General features: G+C 44.7%; 2 protein-coding genes across 3 annotated transcripts; one reads left to right on the top strand and one right to left on the bottom strand.

The window, feature by feature from the left end:
• The first annotated feature begins 290 nt into the window (after positions 1-290).
• LOC149349741 (uncharacterized) lies at positions 291-21,510 on the top strand. 2 transcript variants are annotated; one of them, XM_089578787.1, is made up of 3 exons: positions 291-541; positions 12,346-12,563; positions 20,424-21,510. In XM_089578787.1, the coding sequence occupies exons 2-3, from the start codon at positions 12,365-12,367 to the stop codon at positions 20,756-20,758; spliced, it is 534 nt and encodes a 177-aa protein (XP_089434913.1). In that variant the 5' UTR covers positions 291-541; positions 12,346-12,364; the 3' UTR covers positions 20,759-21,510. The 2 variants fall into 2 exon arrangements, with proteins under 2 accessions (XP_089434913.1, XP_089434912.1); XM_089578786.1 differs by lacking the exon at positions 291-541 and adding an exon at positions 11,365-11,524.
• Positions 5,125-11,185, bottom strand: LOC149349742 (uncharacterized). Its single transcript, XM_089578779.1, has 4 exons — positions 10,907-11,185; positions 8,663-8,837; positions 6,311-6,492; positions 5,125-5,848 (listed from the first exon to the last, which is right to left on the bottom strand). The coding sequence occupies exons 1-4, from the start codon at positions 11,057-11,059 to the stop codon at positions 5,654-5,656; spliced, it is 705 nt and encodes a 234-aa protein (XP_089434905.1). The 5' UTR covers positions 11,060-11,185; the 3' UTR covers positions 5,125-5,653.
• Positions 21,511-26,638: the final 5,128 nt, after the last annotated feature.

Below are 26,638 nucleotides of genomic sequence, written 5' to 3'. Positions count from 1 at the left end.
TTACGTTAAGCCACCATCGAAACGCGGCCGCCGCGGTCGGGTTCGAACCCGGGTACTCCGGCTCGGTAGACGAACGCCCGCGGCTTTGGCGAAGATTTCAGTCCGCCTGGTGCTACGTGCTGCGCTGCTGCCGGTGCAGCAGCATCGTGGTCACGTGATGGGCGAGCCTATCGCGCGGCGTGAAGGAGCCTAAGTTCTGCCCTGAAGCACGAAAGGCGCAAGCGCAGTCGGGGTGGCGCTTGCGCACTTGCTAGGCGACAGCGTCACGCGAGTTGACGTCATTGCGTAATGCACGCTAACCCTAGAACAGGGGTTGCATGGCGCCAGCCATCTGCACGGCCACTAACCAGCTCTAATTTGTTGGACGTGGTCGGCGGTACGTGCTGGCACCATCCCCTCTTCTTCGGCACGTGGCGAGCGCGGGTCGCCATTCATAAAAAGCGGCTAAGAAAGCCGATAGTGTAGTTGCTTGTGAAGAAAAGCTTAAGGAAGTAAAAGGGACCGTGAGGGACGCTCACCAAGACTGCAGCAATCAGTTAAGGTATGCCTTTCCTGCTATGCATTTCATGCTTGCTTCTACTCTACGACGAGATAGGCTGTGAATTGTTTTTTCCTTCTTGTCTCTGACTAAAGGCCCCCCCCCCCCCCCCCCTTTTTTTTGTTTTAGAGGAAGGCACAAGGCCACTGTGGGGGGATCGCATTAGCGGCGGCATGGCACATGACCTCCGAGATTTGTACAGGGCTGTTGCTTATGGCGCCGATCTCAAAGGCTTCAATAGCTGGCTGCGAGCAGCGGCGAGACACACAATCGCGAGCGATCGCCTGTTTTCCGAACTCGAAACCACGACACCAACGATTCGGAGCCTTCGCTGATAGTTTCTGCGTGTTTTTGTCGCAGTTTTCCGGTGCCCTTTGCGTCACATTCCGTGCGATTGGTTACACGATTGGTCGCACCCACAGCGGTCAAAGTATGCGGTGTGCCACGGCGTTGCAGTTCAGAAATGTCTGTTCGTGGTCATTGTCGTGCCAAAATGCTTTGACTGGTTCGGTTTGTTGGGGTTTAACGTCCCAAAGCGACTCGGGCTATGAGAGACGCCGTAGTGCAGGGCTCCGGAAATTTCGACCACCTGGGATTCTTTAACGTGCACTGACATACCACAGTACACGGGCCTCTAGAATTTCACCTCCATCGAAATTGAACGCCGCGGCCAGGATCGAACCCGCGTCTTTCGGGCGAGCAGCCGAGTGCCATAACCACTGAGCCACCGCGGCGGACTGAAGATTTAAACCATGCGTGAAGTCGACGCCGGTGCGTTATCGGAACAGGATATCACCAAGCATGCACATTGGTTTGACAGTTCGCGACCGGGTTGGACGGCTGGAAAATCGGTGCGGCCGTCTTGGAGACTTCCGCTTTTAGGCCTGAACGGTCTCGCAACCTCCGCGACTCGCAAGTGCGCATTTACGATTCGCGGAAGCTTCGCTATCGTTTTGGTCTAAAATCGGCAGTCGCGTGACGGTCGCATGCCCTTAGGGACTAAGGTGCGGCCCTATGCAGCGAGCTCGGACGCGCTGAACGCTGCCCGCCTCTTGTTCAGTTTTGAAGGTCCTTCCGCTAAGTTAGGGGTTAAGTTGCCTTCCAAAAAAAAAAAAAAAAGCAAAAGATGATGACTAAATATTTTAGAACAACAAAATATGGTAATCTTGCTACCTGACTGCTTCCTGGTCGCAGTGTGCCGCATATTCTGCTAACTTTTGTTACCTCTAATGAACTGCGTAGGAGTCCTTCCAATTAACAAGCATTTACTGTACCTGTTACTGCGGTTGATGGAGCGAAAATTGCAAAGACACCTACGCAAACACACACAAGTTGCAACAGAAGCTGCAACAATGTATCTCATTCAACTCTGAAGGTGACCTAAGCGTCCCCACAGTTATTTTTTTAAGATGGGCGCTTCTGCATTTTACAGTAGTTCTGGTATGGCAGCCGTCAGTGGAAATTTTCTTGTTTGTTTTGCAAGGATGAGTGCTTTAAAATACATAAAAGTACTTGTTTGTTTACATAAGTTCTTATGACAGGAATGAGTGAAAAGCAGCATAATTGAGACCCTGAAAGCAGTGTTGAGTGACAGTGTAGTTATGCATCTGGGAGGATGGAAATATTTTCGTACAGCATTGGCATGCTCCTCAAGGTATCTCAAAATTTTAACCCCCTCCCCCTGCCTTCCCTCTTGAATACTTTGCACTTGAAGGGGTTAGACAGGGGGCTGTATGGTGTTGTCATCTGCAGAAACAAAACAAATTGAGCAAATTTGTCTTCTTGAGACAGATGGCAACACGACTGCTCCCTCTTCCAGGTGATGGTGAAGTTTCCATTTCTACCTTACAAATCAGGCCAGTACCAGTGCCAAAGCAGTGCTGTGGCAAACAGACAACAAACAATAAAGAACCTCTGTGTGAAATTTTAGTAACGATAAACCAGAAGTATAGAATTCTTGAAAGGTGTCAAATCTGCAGCCCACTGTATTTTGCTGTAACCATGGTGGAAGTGTGCTACCATGTCCAACACGATAGCTAGGCGGGCGAGTTGCGATACATTTTTCAAGAAATAACCACGAAAAACGGGGACGAAAGGTAGAAAAACACACGACAGCGCTTGTCCTGTGTTTTTCTACCCTTCGTACCAGTTTTTCGTGCTGTTATTTCTTGGAAAATACCATGTCCAGAATGACGTAAGCATGCAGGTGTGTGCTAAGCCATGCATCGTGCTTTGCAGCGGTTGCAACAAGGCTTCACTGATAATGCAGAGCTCAGCACCCCATCTGTTACTGTTGCCCTTGCAGTGTTTTATGTTCAGCTGCAAAATGCTGTGTGCAAATAAGCGGTGCTCATGAGTGCACTGCTCTGCTACTGCTTCCGCATAACACGCAAAAGGAAGGAGGACAAAGGCAATATATGAACATGGGGAGTGCCATGCAAAGCAAGAATGGTAAAGCCTTCTCCTCATTACTGCTAAGTGTAGTGCGCTTTTATGCCCCAATACAGCTCGCCAGCACGATTAGCCTGACATATTGTACACAAATAAGTACCCCCTTTGCCAAAAGTGACCAAGCAACGAGGTTTGCTTCTCAGCCATATTTTGGAGCCCTTATGGCACTCCTACGAACCAAAAGGTGCCGAAAGGTGAGGACAGGGGGTTCCCCTTGCCTTACGCTGACTTAGAGCTTAAGGGCTGGCATAAGTGTCCTGCTACATGCCTGAGAAGCAAAACCCATTGATCAATGACTTTTGGCAAAGACTGTACATAGCTAGTAGTAAGAGAATATGTTCTTTGCTGAAAGGAGTTCAGATTCTGGGCTAATCTAGCCTGACCTCACTCTTGTGCCTAACATTTAATGCCTTGAACATGTGCTGTTGTAAGGGCCCAATAACTGTTTTGCATAAGCCCCCTTCAGAAAGTAGTTAAGATCTTTACATTCAAGACTTGGGCAATGCTGAAACTTGAGTGCAATGGTGCCATAAAAAATTCCATGAAATGAGAAGACACGTCAGTTCTGTTTTTCTTCAGTGTTGTTTTATATGCAAAGCATATATTGGCAAACCCTCTCTTATGCCTAGTTTCTGTGGCGCCCCTTTTTGAAGCCAAATGCTTGGTCATATGACTGGAAGAGACCTTTGGCATCATTTGTGAATTGGTGAGTCCACAGCCACTTCAGTAGTAGCCGACCGATATTTTGGACTCCAATAATGCGGACTTGCGTGATATTTCGGATTTCGGCAAAGAACCGTCACATACCTCATAGGACCCTGTACATTTTCACGACCAATATTTCGGACTCTGTTGAATCCAAAAGTTCAATTTTTCAGACTAAAATAGATGCCAACAATACTGTGGAGATCGCTTTTAAACCGCAAGTTCATTTTCTAGCCCTAATATAGATGCGAGCAGGCATCGCTGTCACAACCAACCCATTCCCCGCTGCCGTGTGAAAGGTGCTGTCTTGGTGCTGGCTTGTCTTGGATCGGACGGACTGGCTTGGGGAAAGAAGGGGGTGGGGGGGGGGGGGGGGTGCATTCAGAGGCGCTTGCATCTCCCCTTGGGTTACTTCTGTCTTCGTGAGCACGTCACACCATCTGGTATTGTGATATGGTGCAGACATGACGTAAGCATGGCTGGGGCTCCATTGAGGTTAGGTCCCGTATTTCTAGCAGGACATAGGGAGCAGCGAATTTTGCTATTTTTAAATCAGTTTTTCCGTGGAAAAGTTCTTTACCGATTTTTTGGACTGCTCGATTATTTGGACCATTTTCCAGGTCCCGCCAAGTCCGAAAAATTGGTCGGTGACTTTACTACTGCTTTTGCCTCCGTTTTCATATGAGCGAATGACAAATAGGCATAAGTTGAACGAATCAGGCATATGCGTCTTGCCCTTTAGAATGCTGTACTGTTTCCATCAGGCCACTAACAGGAGTTATTACAAACACAATGTACAGAGTTAGGGGGTTTATAAGGGATGCTGTAGCGAAGGGCTCCAGATTAAATATGACCACCTGGGATTCTTTAACTTGCGATGGCATCGCACAGCACACAGGCATTTTTGTATTCTGCATTCATCAAAATGCGGCCGCCGCGGCTGGGACCAACCACAGCAGCCCCTACATTCACGCAGTGTTAGTAATAAGACAGAGGATTACTTGGGCTGAATACTCTTTTTGAACTTGAGCCAATATATGCTTCGCATGCCCTGAGCAAACCAGACGGATCTTACATTTTTTTGCGTGTTGTATTGAACAAGTGTTGCGTCTATGAGCTGAGTGCTTTTGTGCAAGATATGTACAGGACATTACAGAAAAAAAGCCTGAGTTGCTTTCATGCACAAACAGCAATAAATTTTGCACTGCAAGTGCATAGCACATCTCAATGAAAAGTCAGGTGCTTTGAAATCTGCACCTGACAGTGTCATGTCCATCTTGACCATAGATTTAATGTCTCAAAAGGTACACCGGCGTAATGTCTAAGAGTTTTGTGCCGTATGCTTTACTAGACGCCTCCTAACTTGGATACTGCATGATGCTCACCTGCAGCCAGTGAACTGAAGTGCAGAAACTCACACCAACACTGCGTACACGGCACAATCATTGTGTGTGCTCCATACTGGATACATTTTATTACACATAAAGTAGTCATCACAGTTAAGTAAACTTGAATGAAATATAATGAGAAGTGACACTTAAATGCCAGCAATTACTGCACAGAGCCATTGTTCCTATCAGCATAACTTAAAATAAAAACAGCCTGCGCAAAAAAAGAATTGGAATGGTAGAAAAATAATCTGGACTAATTATGTTTCACTACTAGCTGCCTGCATTCATAATTAATAGCTAAATCTGGGTGCAAAGTTGAACCGTACATGGCTTGTGCATGTGTGACCAGAACACAACATGATCATCTGAAGCTGTTTCATTTGTACTCTAGTAAAGGATCACATTCTGGGCAGCAGCCCGATCCTGGTGTGCATTTCTCCAGCTTGTGAAGCTAAGCACAGATGATGTAGGCGACATTCAGCCGTTCTGGTCTAATCGTGCTGTGCGCTCTGCCACCAATAAGCGAGAATAAGTTAAACTAACTAGGCTAGACAGATTGTGCAATGCTTCAAAGTGCCAAAATAGGGCTACAGCCATGTGACAGTTGAAGAATTCTGCGTTTCGCTTCAGCTACAGTGCTTTGGCAGCTAGTGTCGGAAGGCATCTGCAAAGGCAGGATGTGAACATTGAAGTTGAGTTGTTTCAACTCATCCAAGCCAAGTGTAGCTGATATGTCCTCCACGGGTTTTGCTCCTGGCAGATCCTGAAAACCACAGTCAGAGGTTTAGATTCAGAGATACCTTTGGTTAAAAATGTTGAAACCAGCATGCTATCAACAACATGATATGGATACATGATGCAATTTACGCATCTGTGTTAAAAATGATCAGTAACAGTCAAGGCTGTTCTCAAACCTGTTATTTTTGTCGTCTGTTTTTCTTGACAAAGTGGCTGACAGTGAATTGCTGCAGTGCTCATAAAGTACAATGTACACCTGCAGTCATATCTTTTGTTTTTGGAAGGCAATATTAGCAAAACAAAAATTTAATTTCATCGCACTCTTTCGATGCATCATGGTGTAGATACCTGCAGCCCAATTTTAATTCCGTGACTTACACAGTGCACCATTAAATCTTAACCAGTACACTTTGGATGCAAAGAAAAATCTTGGCAGAGTCGCCTTCCATACACTTTTTATGGCACGTATACATGAGGCTGTACTTACCTGCTTATTGGCAAGCACAAGAATTGGAACATCCTTTAGGCGTTCGTCTTGTAGGATTCTTCGGAACTCGTGAGCAGCAGAACGAAGCCGTTCAGTATCGGCAGAGTTCACCATGTACACAAGGACACTGGTGTCATGAAGAAAGTTGGGCCAGTAAGGTCGCACAGTTTCAGAGCCACCCACTGAGGAAAGAGCAGGCAAATGGGCAAGTATTGGCAGTGCTTCTGATGGGAGGTTACTGAAATAACAGAGCTATTCATTCACCATTTGTGAGGCATAAATTTTATTACGTCTCATAAGCGCACAAATGGTAAAATTGCACTTAAAATGACTCTACAAATTGAATGACATCACTTGCATGCCATTTCAACCTTTGGTTTAGTAGAAAAAAAGTGGTACACATTTGTACTGCTGTCCTTTCGATGCATAGAAAATCTACATTAGAAGTGAAAATTACTTCAAGAGCTGTTATCAGGCAGCTGATTGATGGAAAAGCTAAAATTCACCGCATCAAACTGTACACGTGCTTGTAAAAAAACACTAAGGATGCTTTTTTTGCGAAAGATAAAAACACCCTGAATGGTTTGTGTGATAGTTCAGTAGCATTCAGTATACAAAAATAAGGTACATATGTGCACTGTTAGCCAGCATTTGAAGCAAGTGGTACACATGTACCTGTCCTCTGATCACAGATAAGTGTTCTAATCACAATGACGCTACTTTTAATGAAGACAGCTTTTACAAGCTTGAAAAAGACAAGCTAAGAAATACAAGTGTCATCACCGGCCGATTTCACCAGTAAACTGTGGTATGCTGACAGTTTTTTTTTTTTCCGTGGCTAGGCTACACCATCAATCACCTTGGCGCAGACTTCTCAAATTTCAACAGAGTGGTGGGAAAATTTTCAAGGCATAAGGCCACTTTGAGAACTCAATATCTTTGAAAAAAATATTACAAAATTTTGTCCAATCAAAATACCCATTCATTCCTGAAAGAACTGCAACAAAACTTGTTTCTCATTAGCACTGTTCCAAAGCTACAGCCGAAGTTGCAACCCTGTGCACATCTTGTGAAACCAAAACAAAGTTTTACATCAATATAATAACCAGAGTTTTGCAACACTTACAAAAATGATGCAAAGCATTTGTAATACATATGATGGCTTGAATTTTGGTTTGTATGATGCGTTTCAACAATGGCAACTCTGGCGACACTAGACATGCTGACGGGATCAAACCTGGTCTGCACACACTGAAAGCTTGCCTGACAGGTGACCAACAGTGCATCTCGAAATCTCCTGTTGGTCTACTGATGCTGCAAAAGACTCAAGAAAAAAAAGAGTGCGCGGCCACATGCGCAAAACCAAGAGAAACCAAGGAGCTGAGCTGCAATAATGGATTTTATCCCTTCTGCACATTGCTTTATGGAATTTGCAGTTATTCCAAATAATCTTTGTCATTCTTCTCGAAACTCACTTTTTTGCCATTCCTGCTTATATGAGCAATCCCAACTTAAAGATGCCTGTATGAAAACCGTTACTTTTGGTCATTCTACTATTATACAATGACATTTGATTTTATAATTATTTAGGTTCACTGCACAACTCATGTGTTTATGTGCATAACTGTGAAAGCAATTTGCCTCGCGATGAACTAATTTAAAGTTATGACTGCTGGCATGGGGTGCATACTGAGTACATTTTTCAAACAGATTTTTTTTCTTTTTGAGATAAAACATTATGGCTTTTAAGACTGAGCACTAATTCGCTGTTTGTGTCTAAAATTTTTTCCACAAAGTGGCCTCATACCTTAAATGCAACTTTCTCAGAAACGAGCCTTGCTGCAAGACAAACATGCCCAGAAAGATGGTTTATGGGGTTTAACATTCATTATTGGGGTTTAACGTCCCAAAGCTACTCAGGCTATGAGCGATGCCGTAGTGGAGGGCTCCAGGTAATTTCGACCGCCCGGGGTTCTTTAAAGTGCACTGACATCGCACAGTACACGGGCCTCTAGAATTTCACCTCCATCGAAATGCGACTGCCATGGCCAGGATCGAACCCGCATCTTTTGGGTCAGCAGCTGAGCACCATAGCCACTGAGCCACCACAGCGGCGCACATGCCTAGAAAGACCCACAGAATCAATGTTAATGTAGTTTCCGCGATGTATGTTTAAACCATAGCTTTTTCACTAGTAATAAAGCCTCGCATCCAAATGCAGCACCATATGTTACGAAGGCCATCCATGGAAGGACTCTGCATTAACTTGGGGTAGGAACCTAAATTGGAAGCAAACTGCCTGCAGTAGTTGAAAGACAACGTAGGAAGAAGAAGAAATGAGCCCAAACTTACATTCCCAAAAGTTTAACGATGAACCATTCTCGGAGTTGATGCAGACCACATTAAAGCCCTCAGTGGGAGAAGTGTGGGTCAATGCAGCGTCTGGTCTTGACAGGTGCAACAAGAGGCTGCTTTTTCCAGCATCGTCCAGTCCCAGGACAAGGATTCTTTTCCCTCCATCTGCACACTGTATATGTTTATTTGATGATGCATATTTTAACCTGAATTTACCGAGGAAAAAATATGCAGCTGCGATCTAGCTGGTGCCACCTGTTTTGTGCAGAAACCAGTAAGACTCACGCTAGGACCAGCAAAGCCTGAGCTGAGGTCCAATGAATTTTAGCTGTAGCAACATTGCAATAATTGCCCCAGACAAAAATGCAGAGATGAGGCACATATTGACAGAAAAAGTGCATGACTCAATGCAGTACATGTAAAGGAAAGCCAGTGCAAGGCACTCCTGTCATTCCTGCAGCAGACTCTCTAATAAGGAATATCTCGTGAGACCACACGGCTGTTTAATATGCAGTAATTGGCACTGATAGCAAACATATCTAGATGTGTTTACTCTTCAAACCTTTGTATATCAGAATTGTTGCGAGAAGTATTCATTTGTCACTATGTCGCACATTTGCAATGCATTCACAATGCAAGCTGCAGAGTGAACAAGTGGTTCTTTGAATACATATTTGAAACTTCATGCGTAAACCTTCAAATTTCTGCTGCTACAGGCTCAGAAATTACACTAGCTCTTACAGCGTAGTCAAATATATGGAGCATATGTACCCTCTCTGCGAAGTGCAATAATGTGATCTTATCTGGCAGATCGTGTTATGTAGCTTTGACTGCTTTAGCTGCTGCTTAAAAGCTTTGTAGTACAAACACGCCTGCTTGAGCAAGCTTGCTTGACGAATACATGCAGTGCAAGTGGACACAGCAAGTGCAGCCCAACTGCAAGCACTACAGTAAATTTAGGTAACATTTATGAGGTATGCATATTTACTTGATACCACGAGGAAACTTGGCACCGGCACCTAGCTACAGACAGTGTCATTTTTTTTCTTTTAAGATACTGTTAACCCTTGCGTGAGGGTTTTTACAGGGAGGGAATACAACACAACACAATTAAACTTGATATTTCATAGTGTCAGGTTAGATGCCCGCTACAGAATCTATCAATCGAGCATTCGAATTTCTGCGAATCTGCTTGATCAACATCAGGAAAAAAAATACCGAGGTACTACAGCTGGTGACAGTGCTGTTTACTAGCTTTAATTAGTAACCGCCACAACTATTATTTTTATTGGCTGCAGCTACAATTCCATCCAGACGGAACAGGAATTGCTGCTAGCGTTCTGTCCAGGCATAACAAAAATTGCTGTCATGTCCACAAGGAATAGTGACAGTCTCCTAATAACAGCGAAGCTAACCTGAAATAACAAAGCCACACAGTAGCAAATGCTGGTGTGCTCTGCGATGCTGCACATTGGTACACCTGGACAGAATTTTAGCACCAGTTACATTGATGTCACAGAAGACTGCAGAGTAGCAAACCTAACCTAAGATAGGTTTGAAACAAAGCCACGCAGCAGTATATCATCGTACATGTAGCGATGGTATGTATTGATGTTAGTCTGATCGAAATCTGACGGGACATTCAGCCCCGGAGGTTGGCCCTAGAGGGAGAATTAGGGGTCTGGTATGGATGGGTCTGTAGTGCCAGTAAATGCTTAGTTTGGATGAAACCCTAGCAGCAGCGACGTCGTTACGGAACGTTAGACATACTGATTTTATTTACGGTTACAAATATCCTAGAAACCAAAAAGGGGCTTGGAATTCGACAATAAACCAGCTTAGCTGGTTTCAACTTGAAGCCAACTGCGTGTGCACATGCAATGCTGAGCCTTCCACCTAAAAGCTATTTTTCAATGGCACAACCAAAGGTTTCGCAACCAACAGTTGCAATTTGAACGTTGCTAGGAAATGGAGACCAATTTAGTGGCAGTGTAGATATACACGAGATATTTTTCTTTTCGGAGACTGCGGGGTAAAAAATTTTCGCCCGCTGCATTCGTCAACAAGCAGCGAAAAAAAATGGGACAGCGAAAAAAATTGGGACGCAAGACCGGCCTGCAGAAAACAGTTCTCGCTTAGCAGTTGTAGCACTCGTTCCTAAAAGCCCCACTGGACAAAAAGTGAAAGTACAACAAAATTCATTCATTGGCACAGTTTTTGGGATGCACGCCTTTCGCTTACCGTTTCTTCCACGCTGCTGTAATACTTCCGAGACCTTCGTTTCCAATAGTAGCGCAACGTAAAGCACGTCGCTACACCTACAATAACGCAACTTCCTATGAGAAAAGATTTCCGCGGCACGCTTATGCTGCCAAGTTTGAATAAAACACTCATGATAACAGCTCGCGCGCAGTTACCGCTATCACAAAGCGTGCAATTACGCGCCGACTTTGGCAGAGCGGCCGAGCTTCAGCGGCAGTAGCAGCTCCTCAAGAAACCCAAAGGTGCCGCTGGCATCAATCTCGAGGGTGCCAAAATACTGCGGCTGCTTAAGCGCGCTAACAAAACTTTTTTTTTTATTTCCTGATAATTATTGCATCGTTTTGTTTGTAAAAATGTCCCAGTTTATTTACGTACATAAATGTGCGCTGTCGTTTATTTTTCTTAACACGGAAATAGATAAAAAGGTTGGTGCGCTTGGGTGCGCTTGCGTTCTTGGCGCATCATAAATTGCCATCGACAATCAAGAACATCTCTGAGTACTTCCTGGCTATGCTCTTCATAAAATTAATAAGAAGTCCTCGTCAAATCATGAAACCTTATCGGTAGTTAAGCATGCATTACTTCAATAACATCTCGGTAAGTACACGTAAAGTGTTGTTTGTTCCGCTGTTCGGTTGTGTGTGGTTGCAGGCGATATTTAATGTTCGCGTCGCGTAACCCTAATCTTCATATCGTTCATCCATTGATGTGAAAAGGGGTTTCCTGAATTCACCGATTCTCCTATTCATTCCATTGCTTGTCGTTGTGCGGGAAAGTATAGACATTTTCTCAGCAAGTGTAATGACAGCATGCGGTAGTGGCACACGTCATTGGAACAATAGCTTCAGCGATGTAGACGTATAGATGGTCAAATGACCGACATGGTTATATTACATCCGTTACCGACCCAAGGTATTCTACCTGTACGCTGTATTCACCAGTGCAGTCTAGCGCGTGCACTGGAGAGGACGTCTTTCGTCGCAGGGCAGTGTTAGGCTTCCTCAGTTAATTCCAAGGTGCGTAGTTTAGCGTCTGCATGTTGGCTACTTGTTCGCATTGCAAAGCGCGCCCCAAAGCGCGTCCCAAAAGCGTCTGCGCTTTCTAGAAGCAGTGTCAGCGTTCCGCCATCGGCGTAATAGTGGCAGGTGGCAGGCGGTTACCCTTAAACGTGTAGCACTACGCTTAAAGCTGACACGGAAGTTTGTAGGGAGTTTGCTTAGCTATTGGCTTAACCTTGCTCAAGGGCACGTTGACACCTGAGACGCTGGTGAACTGCATATTGTGCGTCCCCTGCTTGTAATATCTAGCGTCGCGTGCGTGCGCGCGCGGCGTTTGTTCGCTTGTCAATTCCTTGCAAAGCCTCTCCGGCGCAGGCGTCAGTTTTAACTGGCGTACATCGTGGCATTTCTTGGTCGCAGCTTTAACGGCACTACAAAGATGAGCACCGAGGCTGGCCAGCAGATTCCGGGCCGCAGGGCCCTGATGCCCGGCTGGATGAAGAGCCACATGGACAGGCTCAACACGGTGGCCAATCTGGACGACTTGTGCAGCTCTCCCCCTGAGACGGAGTCTGGCTTTCTTCGTGACATGCCACTTTCCCGCCTGACATCTGCGCATCCTTCGCAGGCCCCTTCCGGTGTGTACTGTGCATTGCCCCAATGGGCTACCTTTCGCTGTAAAGTTTGCCTCTTCAGTGAAGAGTGAAAGTGCTTTTGGCGCCTTTAGTGAGAAGCTGAAGCAAGGCAGTGCCATCGAGGCTTGCATTGACATGTATTTATTGGCCTGTTAAAGCAAGCTTTGTTGCCACTCATTTTCATCTGAGTCTCTTGAGTAAGGTTGGGCAAGTGGGTGTTCAGGGCAGTTAAGTTAGCATGAATTGATACACATGAAAAGTTGTTTTGCTCAGTTCTTTTACCGCAGCAGCTGTACAGCCGGCCAAAAACGTTTGCAAAGTTTTTTATGCTTCACTCAAACACTGATGTACAGTCATGAAATTTATGAGCGTGAACACGGCAGCGCGTGCCAGATAATCTTGAACACCACTCGTGGCGATACGCGGCGGCCGCCTTCATAAACAAAGTGGAAAGGGAAGTGTGTCTTTCGGCTTCCTGGAAGCTGGCAAAGCGGCATTACCCTTTCCACCACGTTGCTAAAAGCAGCCGCCGCGTATCGCCACAAGTAGGGCTTGAGGCTATCTGCCACGCGCTCTCGTGTTCACGCTCATAAATTTCATGACTGTACCGGTAGCCAACCTATCTGCATTTGTCATCGCCAGCACCCTAAAAAGTTGTGTAGGCAAAGACTACAAAGCAAAAAAGCAACGAACCGGAGATCTCCTTGTAGAAATAAACACAAAAGAACAGAGCACCAAACTGATGTCATTACAGAATCCTGGAGAAATGAGTGTACAGGTAACCCCGCACCGCACCCTGAACCACTCAAAGGGCGTCATATCTGAATATGAACTCCTACAGAGTACCGATGCGGAAATGGAAGAAGAACTAGCCGAACAAGGAGTAATAGCAGCCCGACGAATAACCATCCGGAGAAACAATGCTGAAATCAAGACCAAACACATTGTCCTAACTTTCAATAGCACAACTCTGCCTGACTCCATCCACTCCGCATACCTGCATTGTAAAGTCCGCCCATACATACCGAATCCGAGACGATGTTTCAAGTGCCAGCGCTTTGGACACAGCATGTTGGCTTGCCGGGGTAAACCGACTTGTGTCACATGCGCAGAAGACGCACATACAGAAGAAAGATTTTAACGCACACCAAAATGCATCAACTGCAATGGCGCACATGGCGCGTACTCCAGGTCGTGCCCAGTCTGGAAAACAGAAAAACAAATTATAACTTTGAAAACCACAGAAAACCTGTCGTACCTTGAGGCAAAAAAACGCGTCTCTTTCCAACAGAAAGGGACATACTCTGAAGCGGTGACGCGGGGACCGCAGCTGCCTTCAGCTTCTGTCGGCACACAGGTCTATCCGGTGGACCTGGTGTCGACACCCAAGTCCCCACCACAGAAGTCGGTGGTACAGTTCACAGGGCTGAAAATTTCGCGAGAAGACCACGCGATCCTCGCCGGAGGCCCTCAGGCCCCACTTTCAGCAGCGGCATCCTCGGCGACAGACACCCAGAACAGCTCTGCTGAACTGGACCTGTCGCCCCACCCCTCTAAGAAGGCACCTGCTGGCCCAAGAGACTCTGCCGCTGGAGCAGGGTCTGGTTCAGCGGTGCCAACAAAAAAGACGAATGCGAAGGCCACGGGCCATCGCAACCAAGAAGCATCCTCCACGTCCACCGTGGAGGATATGTATGTCAGCGAAAGTCCGCCGACATCTAAAACACACGCACCCGCGGCGTCTCCGCGCAAATCCAGCGCCACGAAAGTGGCGATGGATTCAACTCTTGGGTCGCCACCGCTGCAGCGGCGGCGAGACTCCCTAGAGAAGAAAGGGAAACCACGAATCACTGCTCCTGAGAATAAATAACTTTCCCCAATCCCCAGCTTATCACAATGGCGTATATAATACAATGGAACTGTAGAGGTCTACACAGAAACTACACAGACATAACCGAAATGCTGAAAACAATGGCACCTACAGCTGTGTGCCTGTAGGAAACAAACCTTGGGCCACAGCACACAAACATCTTTAAAAAATATAATATTTTCCGGAAAGACCGAGTGCAAGCTAGCCGATTAACCCGCCGCGGTGGCTGAGTGGTTATGGTGCTCGGCTGCTGGCCTGAAAGACGCGGGTTCGATCCCGGCCGCGGCGGCTGAATTTCTTTGGAGGAGAAATTCTAGAGGCCCATGTACTGTGCGATGCCAGTGCACGTTAAAGAACCCCAGGTGGTCGAAATTTCCGCAGCCCTTCACTACGGCGTCTCATAGCCTTAGTCGCTTTGGGACGTTAAACCACATAAACCAACCAACCAACCAAGCTAGCCGACTCTCGGGAGGCGTCGCTATCATTACGCAAAGCGATGTCCCTGCAAGAGAGATATCATTAAAGACAAACTTAGAAGCGGTCGCAGTAAACATCATTAGCCGTAAAACGATAACAATATGCTCTGTGTACACACCACCACACAACACAATTGCCATGCATGATCTAGAAGAACTTCCATACGTGATAATTGGGGATTTTAACGCACACTCCTCATTCTAGGGAATTGAGCATACTGATTCCAGGGGTCAGCTCATCAAGGATTTTATTCTTTTGAATAACATATGTTTAATCAATACGGGAAAAGCCACGTACTGTTGCCCCAGCTCTGGAAAAATGACCTGCCTCGATTTAGCATTTGCATCTCCATCGGTTTTTAATGATTTTATTTGGGATGTTTTAGACGACCCTCGGGGAAGTGATCACTTACCTACGGTTTTAAAGCTAACATCAGCTACAGTCATCCTCTCTACGAAGCCACGGCGATGGAAAATTCACCTCGCCGATTGGGCACTTTTCAGAACGAAGGCCACACTAGAAAAAGAATGCCGAAACCTTTACTGTAGAAGAAATAAATGAAAAATTTGTCACATGCTTAATATCTGCAGCAATAGAAGCCATCCCACAAACGTCTGAAATTGCACGAAAAACACAGTTTGGTGGTCAAATGAATGCTCATTGGCTAAAAAGCAGCAAAACAAGGCTTGGGGCAACCTTCGCAGATATCCCACTGCAGGAAACTTGCTCATCTTCAAAAGGGCTAGAGCCAAAGCACGATACATTAGATGCAACGCAGAAAGGGCATCATGGCAACAGTACATATCCTCCATAAACAGCTCAATATCATCAAAGAAAATGTGGGAGCAGGTGCGGAAATTCACAGGAAATTTTACTCCATTCACATTTCCAATGCTGACAACACCCGGAACTCAAACAACATTAGAAGAGCAGACCAACATATTGGTTGAGCGTTTTTCCACAGTTTCAAGCTCATCCAACTACACACACACATTTCAAAAGCACAAAACAATAGTAGAAAAACAAACTGCCCTTTGGAACATGCATACATGAAGACTACAATCAGCTTATTACATTGCAGGAACTAACCACAGTACTAACATCCGGTAAAATGACAGCACCAGGCCCAGACAATATACATTATGCCATGCTTGCTCACCTCTCTGAGGCTGCCATAGAGGCTCTCCTAAGATTTTTCAATAAAATATGGATGAGTGGAGAAATCCCCCAAGCATGGAAAGAAGCAATCATAGTACCCTTCCTAAAACCTGGGAAACCACCAACTAGTCCCACCAGTTACAGGCCAATAGCACTCAGTAACTGTATAGCAAAATCATTTGAAAGCATTCTAAACATCAGACTAACCTTCATACTTCAGTCCCAGCAACTTTTAGATATACACCAGTGCGGTTTTAAAAAGACATGTTCCACAACCGATCACCTCGTTCGCTTTGAGAACACAGTTCGGGAAGCGTTCATCCACAACCAACACTGTATCGGGGTCTTCTTCGACCTGGAGAAGGCTTACGATACCACGTGGAGGTTTGGTATCCTCCGTGACCTAGCGGACCTAGGTATCCGCGGCAGGATGCTGGGCTGTTTGAGCGACTTCCTAAGCAACCGTACATTCAGAGTCCGCCTAGGTGCAACCTTCTCCAACACTTTTATTCAAGAAACTGGCGTACCCCAGGGGTGCATCCTCAGCACGACCTTATTCATCATCAAAATGAACTCTATGGGAAAAGTAATCCCAAAATCCATAATGTACTCAGTTTACGTAGACGACCTCCAAATAGCATGCACGTCTTCCAACATACCTACCTGTGAGCAACAGATACAAATAACAATAAACTGGCTACCTGGGCAGATAGAAACGGATTTAGATTTTCCCCTCAGAAAACAGTAGCGGTTCTGTTCTCTTTGAGACGAGGTCTACAGGCCGACCCCACACTATATCTAAATCAAACCCCATTACCTGTCAAACAAGAGCATAAATTTCTAGGGATAACTTTCGTTAAAAAGCTCACTTTCTTGCCACATATAAACAGCTTAAAGAAAAAAGCTTCCCAGGCCCTCAATGTGCTAAAACTGTCAAGAAAACGCTGGGGGTCTGATAGGGCATGCCTATTATATATATATCGTTCTCTGGTTTGCTCTAAGTTAGACTATGGGTGCATAGTATATGGCTCAGCAAGACCGTCCTACATAAAACGACTGGATCCTATCCACAATCTTGGTTTAAGGTTGTCTTCCGGTGCTTACAGAACTTCACCAATAGCAAGTCTGTATGTGGAAACGAATGAACCTTCCTTAGAAGATCGAAGAACTGCACTAACTTGTACATACATCCTCAAAATCCTTCCTCAGCCCAAACATCTCTGTTACCCAATTGTCACGAAATGCCCATCCCGAATACTCTTCAACAATAAGTCTCACGCAGTTAAGCCGTTGCTCTTGCACTTCGAAGAAAAATGCCAAGCTCTGAACATACTAAATGAAATTAAAAATATTGCCCCAAGACACGAAGCGCTACCACCGTGGTACACTCTCCCCACAGTGTGTGACGTCACACTAACACGCCTCAGGAAAACCTGTACACCACATGACCATATAATGCAAGAATATCTAGCACTACAAGAAAAATAAAGAAATTATACTGCATTTTATACTGATGGGTCAAAAACTCGTGCTCATGTAGGAAGCGCAGTAATACAAGGAAAAAATAAAAATGCAGTACGACTGCCCTCGTGTGCTACAGTTTTCACCGCTGAGTGTTATGCCATTTGTGTTGCGGTACAGAAAATAACAAATGAAAACATCAAACAGCATCATTTATACAGATTCACTGAGCGTCCTTACAGCATTAAACTCCAAAAAATGCCACGGAGCCACTGATAGGAAGCATCATACACAATACAGTAAAGGTCACAACAAAAACATGTTATAAAATTCTGCTGGGTTCCCAGTCACGTTGGCATTAGGGATAATGAGAGAGCCAACATGTGTGCTGCACAAGCCAGAACCATGGAAATAAAACATGTGAATTTGCCTCCTTACATGGAGTTAGTGCATAGCAAACTAAGAGCCAAATGGCAAGCTCTTGGGAAAATGAAGGAAACAACAAGCTGCATACTGTAAAGCCCATTTTGAAAGAATGGAAATCATGCCGCCATAAAGAACGTTTTATCGAAGTAATTTTATGTCGTTTACGCATAGGCCACATACATATCACCCATAACTTCTTATTAACAAAAAAAGACAAACCTGTGTGTGAAATGTGTGGTGAGGAGCTCACAGTAAATCACTTTAATTTCTTGTTCGCATCTCGAAGAACTTCGAAAAAAATTTTTTTACGGTATTTTACAATGAACACATTCCATTTCATCCCGCATTGCTTTTAGGCGAGCAAACACTTGTCGAGTTTTCACTTATTTGTAAGTTTCTAAAGAAAGCCAATGTTTTAAATTTAATATAATGTAACCTCTATACACTTGACATAACATCATCTAACCTTGTGTTTGGCGTATGATAGCCATAGTTGCTTATGCGCCATAAAACCCCATATAACTAACTGAAGAGGAATGTGAACTCTTCTTTTTGATGCGGGAACTGAATCTACACGTTCCGAGCATTCTTAGAAACTTCGATTTATTGCCCTGTGTGGCAGATTTCCCTAATTAAATCAAATTAACATCCGGCTCCCGCCTTTTTTTTTTTAATTCTCCCTGTACGGTGGGCGGAGTCAACTAACGCATGGACTAACACGTCGACTAACTCTGGTCCCCCAACACCTAACTGATGAATGCTCAGTTGAGCACGTGTCTCTCATAGTTTAAAATGTAGTCTTTTTCATTGCAGCCCGGATGGTTGGTGACAGTAGCTTTCAAACTCAAAGTATTCTTTATTTTTAAACATACAAGGGAGTACATGAAAAAAAAAAAGTGCACAATGAAAAATTTCATTGCTACTAGCAGTTGAGGTGCATACTCTTCTTGGAATGTCTTAATACACATGTCTCAGTTGCCAGAATGTGGAACAGTGGTGTGTGGCCACGATACTGTTTATGTTATCATTTGACAGAGTGGGTCTGTTGGTGTTTTTGGAACATTTGGAGTCGCTTGACCTACTTGTTATCAGAATGTTTTCTCTGGTCATGTAGCTTCAACTTGAGACTTGGTCGCTGTTCATCGTAAAGGATATATCATGGTGTGAGATTGGATACTGGTAGATTTCTACTTGAATCAAGGTGTACAGCATTAGCCAATACGAGCAGACAGTTTGCGGAGCATGGTGTCACTGTACAAATTATACAATGTTTGTACTATGCTGTGTAAATTGTGAAACTCCGTGAAAGCTGGATACAGTTTACAGTGGGTACGATGCATCGTGCAGTGTATTTTGCACATTGTGGCTTCGCCTGATCTTCATCACTTGGTGATGCGCAATGCCATGTATCCCGAGACTGTCCAAGCACTTCTTCAACCTGCCTACTTCATGCCATCTTATACAAACCACTGGCATTGCAGCTACATATTAGCTGCTCACAAACTCATTAGTGCGTACACTGCAGTGTGACACCAACATTTTAACAGCAGATGCAGCTCTCCCTTCCCCTCGCCTAAATAAGGCTCACTGCAAAGCACCTGTAACTTGGCTCTCCTTCCTCAGCAGCTATATACCACTGTGGCCACATGGTATGTAAAGGGAGCGTGGGGGCCGCTCCACCCATCTCTACATATTCCACGCTCGGACTCCACTGCTTAGACTCGTGCGAGCGCAGCAGCGCAATCCACTGGGCGCACTGCTAACCCGTGTTGCATGCACTGCCCCCAGAGAGGTGTGGCTCTAAACAGTGTCTGTGGAGTGCATACGTGGTAGCCACACAAAGCTGAGAGAAATGGCTTTTACTGTAAAAGCTAGTCGCGGTTTCTCCTTTTGTCTTCGGCTGTACACTCTGGTACTATGCTTCTTCAGTAATTCAACATCTCGTCTCGGATACCGTAGAAACGGTACTGCAGTACATGGTATGCTAAAGCTCTCTTGTGACTGTTGTTCATGTGATCCATGGAGGGGTGGCCTGTCTGGGCCTTGCAGTGGGTGCCCTCTTAGGGAAGAGAGGCAGCAGCTTTTTTTGTTTTTCTTTAATTGAGCATCATTCAGTCGCCATTCATGCCAAAGGAACATATTGCCAGCGAGCTTCTGTCACGTGTCATCTGTAGGTAATTGTCACCTGCTTGCTTGTGTATTTCAGCGGCAGTATACTCAAGCAGCTGCTGTTGTGTGCATTTGTTCATTACAAATTGTTAGTAGGGAAAACAGTCGATATACCTTGAAAAGTTGTTGCAGGCCTAGGTGGTGTGTGTGATTGGGAAAACAATCATGTGCAGTCAAGTTCATGAGAAGGCCTATCTTTTGTTTGCTCTCATGTGCTTTTCTCTGTATTTTTTAAACTGTTTTGAGTTTTGAAAACTTCAGAGCTAGGAGAGTACAAGGGCCATCTTCTTGCCTTTTGTCAGGCCCACAAACCGTCCGGGCGAGTGACGTGAGCAAGTGTGAGCTGCCTCGACTGGCCTCGGAGGATGCCTTGCGGCACCAAGTGCTGAACCATCATGGACCCAGCCTGCAGAACTTTGGGCGCGGCGGTGGATCAGGCAGCGAGTCTGCCCACACTACACCCTCTGTCACGCCCCAGAGCTCTCCATCGCTGGTACGGCGAGTGGTGGAAGCAGACTTGACGGCAGTGGGTGTTCCCAAGGTGGACGGCAACCGGCTCAAGCCCAAGAAGAAGCCGCCTACACGCTTTGCTGTCACCAATTTCGATCTTAACGCGGTTAGCCCTACCTCTTGGTGAAGGCGCGCGGTTGCCAGAGTATGAATCCAGCCGGGGGTACAAGAATGAAAAGAAGCAGTGCTCACAGTCCAGGTGGCATAAGGTGACGTCACTAAGGCCAAATTAAACTGTTTTAGGCGTCTCAAGAAGCATTATAGCCAGCCTTCAGGCATGGTGTAGCATGGGATTAAGCTGTTGATTGGTCTTCAAACCCGGTGTCGGCACACTCTGACGTGCAGATTAATATTACCCCTCTGTACAGATCTGACTGGTTAAGTATTTTTAGATTTATGCCATTTTTATTTCCAGTTATGCGCAACAGAAGTTTGGAAAATTTGTCTTGTTCCTTTGCTTTGTCCAGTTGTGTGCAGTTTTGTGTGCATGTGTGTGTAATGCAACTTTGTAGCTGGCAGCTGACCCAGTGTCCAGCAGATTGTGGTTGAGGGTACTGTGAGATGCTTCTGTTTCATTCCTGTACCATGACCCGGACGCCTGGAGGATGTGGCCCGCCTCGGTCCAAGCAGTGGGTGGCAGCACTGCACTGTCCTTTGTTGGGCACCCCTGCGAGCTTTTTTTTTTTTTTCCTTGCCTCAACTTGCTTTTGCTTCTGTTCCTTCTAACCTGGCCCCAGTGTTTGAGTTCACTTGGTTGTCTTGCCTGCTAGCCCTGGCACCTTCAGTTACTAGCACTGCTTCTCTTGTGTTGGCTTTGACTGTGCTGCTAAGAAATTGCTGCATTCTTATTTGGCGAATAAACTGTTCACTTACTGCCCACTTTGTTCCTTCTTTGCTTGAATTGGAGCAGCGCTGAGTTGCTGCTGTGGAATATGTATCATTTAGCATGCATGCATTAAGTAGCGGTCTCCTTCTCCCAATGTTTATTTAAAGAGCCGCCCAAGTTTGTTTCACTTGTCCCCAAATTGAACGTGCTATTGCTTGCAAGGAATGTTTACCTTTTGGTGCTTCGCCTGATCACTTACCCTTTGGTTTGGCTTTGTTTGAGCTGTACAGTTTAATAAATTGCCGGCAGGCTATCTGCTGGGCTGGTTAAACTAGTAATTTGGGGAATTCAGCGTGACTTGCAGCAGTGAAATAACTAAGGGCGGGAAATGTAGCCCTGTGCAGTGTTTTGCCCCCCCCCTTTTTTTACAGTGGTAAAGTGAGGCTGTAAGGAATTTCATTTGACTAATTGCTAAAAACTAAGTTTACAACATGGTTGCATATAACAGTTAAGATGCTGTTTGTCTTTCAAGGCTTTCTCTAGAACTTGCAAGTTTTCTAGTAGAAAGGTGAAAACTAGGAACACCTGGTGGCTCCATTTACATTTGTGTGTGATGTAATGTCGTGCAATTTTGATAATGTTAGACTGGCCAGCGGTCAATGCAATTAGGCTGGCGTGACCAAGCTGAGTTGATCAAATGGCATGGCTCGCGAAATACTGCCTGCACTTGCCCATTGCTATTCTTGCTGGTGTACTGACTGGAAATACAAATTGACCACCAGCATTTGTTAGAAGTGAATGTTTTGCATTCAGCAAATGACATGCAAGGGTGAGTCTAGGGATGAAAATTTCTGGAAGCAATGTGACAGTCTATGAAATTATCGTTGCTGTCCTTTATTGAAGTTTTCTACCTGACCTCTTCCAGCTTGCCTGAATCTGGTGTTGCTAGAAGGCATCTCATGTTAAAGGGCTGTGATCGCATGAAACTTCAGAGCCAATGGTGTGCAAGTTTCGACTTGTTTCTATTGATTATATCTGCATTGGTAGCACAAGAAATGAAACGCATACCAGAGGTAAGAACGAACAGGATGTAGTATTGACCTCCGTTGTGTGTGCATTCTTTGCACAACGTACATATGTCAGCTAGCTCTGCTCCTTTTGCTGTGCCTGCCTATGTGACTGCAGTTTGCCCTGTAGTAGTTATTAACTGGATTAAGAGCAGTTCAGGCAACTAACGTAGCAGCACCAAGTAGCCACGGGAGTAACAAAAAAAAAAAGCAAGTACAAGTGCTACTGTTAAGGAAAGGCTAAAACTACACCCTACGACACACACTGCGATTTCTAGCAGCAGTCTTGAAAATGCAGCACTTGCGAAACTTAAGTGTTAAAGGGTCACTGAGGACAAATTGGAATTGGCTTGTATCAATGGATTACTGCTTTCTAACCTTAGACTGTTGTCATTGAAGAGTGAGCTTCTATTAGCTAGAAAAGACAAAAAAAAAAAAACACTGGTATCGCCACCATTGGCAGTTTTCAGAAGTACCCTGCAGTGACAAGGAATTTTTTTGCATGCGGTTTTCCGCGATTAGCTACATTGCCATCCACCCTGAGGCAGTGATCGCAGAGTCCTTTTCAGTTTTGATGTTGAGGGTTAAAATGGTGATGGGAAAATTTCTAAATCCGACTTGCTGCCAGACAGTTTTTATTGCGAATAAAAATTTGAGTAGTTCTTGGTGACCGTTTAATAAAATTGAACCAGTGTGCAGGTGAGGTCCGCTGATGTTCACAGTTATGAAAAAACTTGACCAGTTAGCATGGTTACCTCAGATTTCTCAGTGTACAGCTGCAAAGACTCTTCAGTGCTGGCAAGTCTGTGGGGCACAGTGTTTAACACTGCCGTTAGGTGATGCTGCTGCTGTGAAAAATGAAGTGCTATGAACACTGAAACCAGGTTCAACATTGAAGCAGTACTGTCATGGAATTTTTATTTCATTTCTCTTTTTTTAAATTTTATTTAATGCTGAGGTGAGCCTTGACAGCGTAACATCATCTAACAGCTTTGCGTTTTATCAGAGGTTCCATAATTCCAGGTTGCAAGAGAGAGTGTGTAGATAGTACATTGGTTTTTGAGGAAAGGAAATGGCGCAGTATCTGTCTCACATATACCGGCGAACACTTGAACCGCGCCGTAAGGGAAGGGAGGAAGGTGGGAGTGAAATAAGAAAGGAAGAAAGCGGGGCCGTAGTGGAGGTCTCCGGAATAATTTCGACCACCTGGGGATCTTTAACGTGCTTTGACATCGCACAGCACATGGGCGCCTCTTCCGTTTCGCCTCCATCGAAATGCGGCCACCGCGGTTGGGTTCGAACCCGGGTACTCGGGCTTGGTAGGCCTTACCACTGAGCCACCGCGGTGGGTGAGTGTGTAGATGGTATTAGTAAACTGGTAATGCAACAAAGACTGAATTCCCAAGGAAATGTGCAGAACTGCAGAAGTTTTCTAAGTCGACATTTACTTGTGGGGTTTTGCCTTTTCTGTGACTACTGATGACATGCCAGTAGTGCTAGTTTGCTTGAGACTGCAACATTCGTGGTCTTAAAAAAAGCTGACTATGCTTAAAAGAACAGTGTATGTCTCATTTTTTAGTGCAGAGCCATTTTCAATTCACCACAACCTGCCATGCTGAAGGAACGTCTGTGTGTAAAAGTGTTGTAATGTGCTCTTGCAGCACTACAAAGGTCTCCATGAGCCAGTGTGTGAAGGTTGCATGAGTGTGTCAACCAGATTAAATACCTTTTGCACTGTCGCTATGTGAAACTGGGTGTCGCCGAATAATTCACTTTAACAAATCCTCTGAAAATATTCACCAAGTAGCTATGGCTTGGCACTTCACTTCCTCCGGTCCACGGCAGCTAATTATATTGTCACCACCTGCAGCCATTTTCAGCTCTGATGAGCAGTGAATATTTTGCATCACTGTCCACCCAAAAAAACCACTGACATTTACTTCAGCTTGCAAATGTCTGATACTCCAATGTACACAGTAGGCCACTTGAAGCAGGCCAGTTTCCAATGTCAGAACTTTAAAGAACAGTTGGACATTGCAGAAACTTGCGCACCTTACTTAAACCCCATTTCATCATACTGGCATCTGTGTTGCGAGATGCTGCACTTTTGAGTCGTACCATCTATGATAACTGAAATGTTTTTGAGCCATGTGTGGTATTGACGTTTTGGTGAAAATATTTCAACTCTACACAGAAGTCAAGCACCATAGATATTTTGACCTGGAAACTTTGTGCACATATTCCTTAAAATTTATGAAATGAATTGGAATCTCTCAGTACAGACAGGCTTGCATCGATAGTAGAATTCCGTTATTGTTGGAAGATAGTGCTAGACCTTTAGGTCCCAGAACAGCTTTTGTGCCAGCTTTAGATTTTTGAAGAGACCAGTACCGTGTAGCTGTCTGTCTGAAAAACTTCATTCCATGTGTATGACAGGGAGGAAGTTTGAGCATCGTCACCGACTTTTGTGTGCAGCTTTTGGTGTGCCTTAATTTGTATGCCTTGTTTAGTGGATGCATTGCTTGCTGTTATGGTTCCTGTACTGTGCACTGTAGTGTGGATCATTAATTTATTATTTTTTGGACATTAAGCATAGCCGTATTATGAAGCTAGCTGAACTATTTTAATATTAAACTGCATCGCAAATGCATTCCTTGGACAGTATAAAGGTACGTGCATGCTGCAGTACAGTGGGAGGCCTTCATTGAATTTAAAGAAAAATTGTAAACAAATTTGATGTGAAATGATAATCAAGTGTGAATTGAAAGAATGGAATACTTGCCCTAGTATTCGATGTCATGAGTGGAGCAGTTTCGGAGAACAGGGGGCACTTGGTTTTATCACTGTCTGACCCTTGGACTTTTCTTCTGGTGCGAGTGCTGAATGTCACCACCTGCTATGGTGTTATTCAATCCCCTCTTCAGAAAATAGAAAAGTGGACCCTCTTCCGACAGCATTGCAGTGTAGCGAATGGAGGCATGCGCTTTTTGTCAGAATTCTTCTTGATGACATTTAAGCCACTTAAATAGTGGAATGTTGCTCCAGCAAGCATTCCAGCAAAGCCTATTTTTCTATTTGAACTAGTCACATGCTGAAACGCACAAAGAGTAAAGCCTTCTAAAACTTAGCATAGCAAAGGTTCGACGCTTATGTGAGGCATCACAGCATCTAAGTAGGCAAGAAACCCTTAGTATCTCCAGTCAGCATTAAAAGTTTCTGCTAAAACAGGCATCTAGTTCGAACAGGTGTAGAATTGCACTGATTTTTTTTAAATAAAGTTGCTGAAATTTACGTTATAAATAATGCCTGACAAGTGGACTCATTGCCCATTCTGTCAGATGTTTATGGCTTAAAAACACTTCTTTCTGAACCTTTTCATTAATTATACCTCGCAGCCAAATTGGGAGTTAAACTGCAAAAGGTTCTGTAGTGCAGTGGTTTAAGATGCATGTTCCTCTTTGCACGAAAAACAGATGTAGCCACATTGCAAACACTTCAGTTAAAGCACATAGTTGAATCAGCTGTTTATGTAGCAGTTGGCTACATATATTGCACATTAGCTTCAAGGTTGAGTACAAAATTTTGCCACGAGCAGTTTTTACCAAATTGTTTCTTTGTGGCATGGGTTGTTGCCTGTGGTATGTGAAGAAATAAAGCATTTAGCATCATTTTCACTTTTATCGAACTCCTTGAAGCATACAATACTGTGACTAGTACAAGACCATTTCAAGCTTTTTGTTCATGGCAGTCACCTCCACTTGCATTGTGTCTTCAATACTAAACAAATTCTGATCTTTGTAAGTAGACTTGGCTTACAGTGCGGTGTTTGGGGCTAGCTGGTTGAACATTGTTTCAGTTAGTTTGCTGTTATAGGAATGCAGAAACGGAGGTATTGGGAGAGGCAAGAAAACAGACGACAAAGACATTGCATTTTGGTTCCATGAACTAGTCTGGTTATTGATGTCTAGGATTTAAAAGGTTTGAATACATGCAGTGTCCTTGTCATCTCCACTTTTTTTTTTTGTCCCTCATTGTAGTGTTTCTGTAGTAAGGCACTAAAAAACGAGGACTCTACTACCGTGAGCCAAACACTGCACAAAGAAAAGGTCTTGCA

Source organism: Amblyomma mixtum, chromosome 3 (assembly GCF_055824585.1).
Source record: "Amblyomma mixtum isolate Tamu chromosome 3, ASM5582458v1, whole genome shotgun sequence".
Lineage (NCBI taxonomy): Eukaryota > Metazoa > Arthropoda > Arachnida > Ixodida > Ixodidae > Amblyomma > Amblyomma mixtum.
The sequence above is the reverse complement of the archived record's forward strand: the minus strand, read 5'-3'. Positions and strand labels throughout refer to the sequence as shown.

Excerpts from the sequence above, each read along its gene's own strand:
- LOC149349742 (XM_089578779.1), bottom strand. The coding sequence starts at position 11,059 with ATGAGTGTTTTATTCAAACTTGGCAGCATAAGCGTGCCGCGGAAATCT. Across the intron at positions 8,838-10,906 it reads ACAGCAGCGTGGAAGAAACG|TGTGCAGATGGAGGGAAAAG; the intron begins GTAAGCGAAAGG and ends AAACATATACAG. Across the intron at positions 5,849-6,310 it reads TTGTGCTTGCCAATAAGCAG|GATCTGCCAGGAGCAAAACC; the intron begins GTAAGTACAGCC and ends TGTGGTTTTCAG.
- LOC149349741 (XM_089578787.1), top strand. The coding sequence starts at position 12,365 with ATGAGCACCGAGGCTGGCCAGCAGATTCCGGGCCGCAGGGCCCTGATG. Across the intron at positions 12,564-20,423 it reads TCCTTCGCAGGCCCCTTCCG|GCCCACAAACCGTCCGGGCG; the intron begins GTGTGTACTGTG and ends GCCTTTTGTCAG.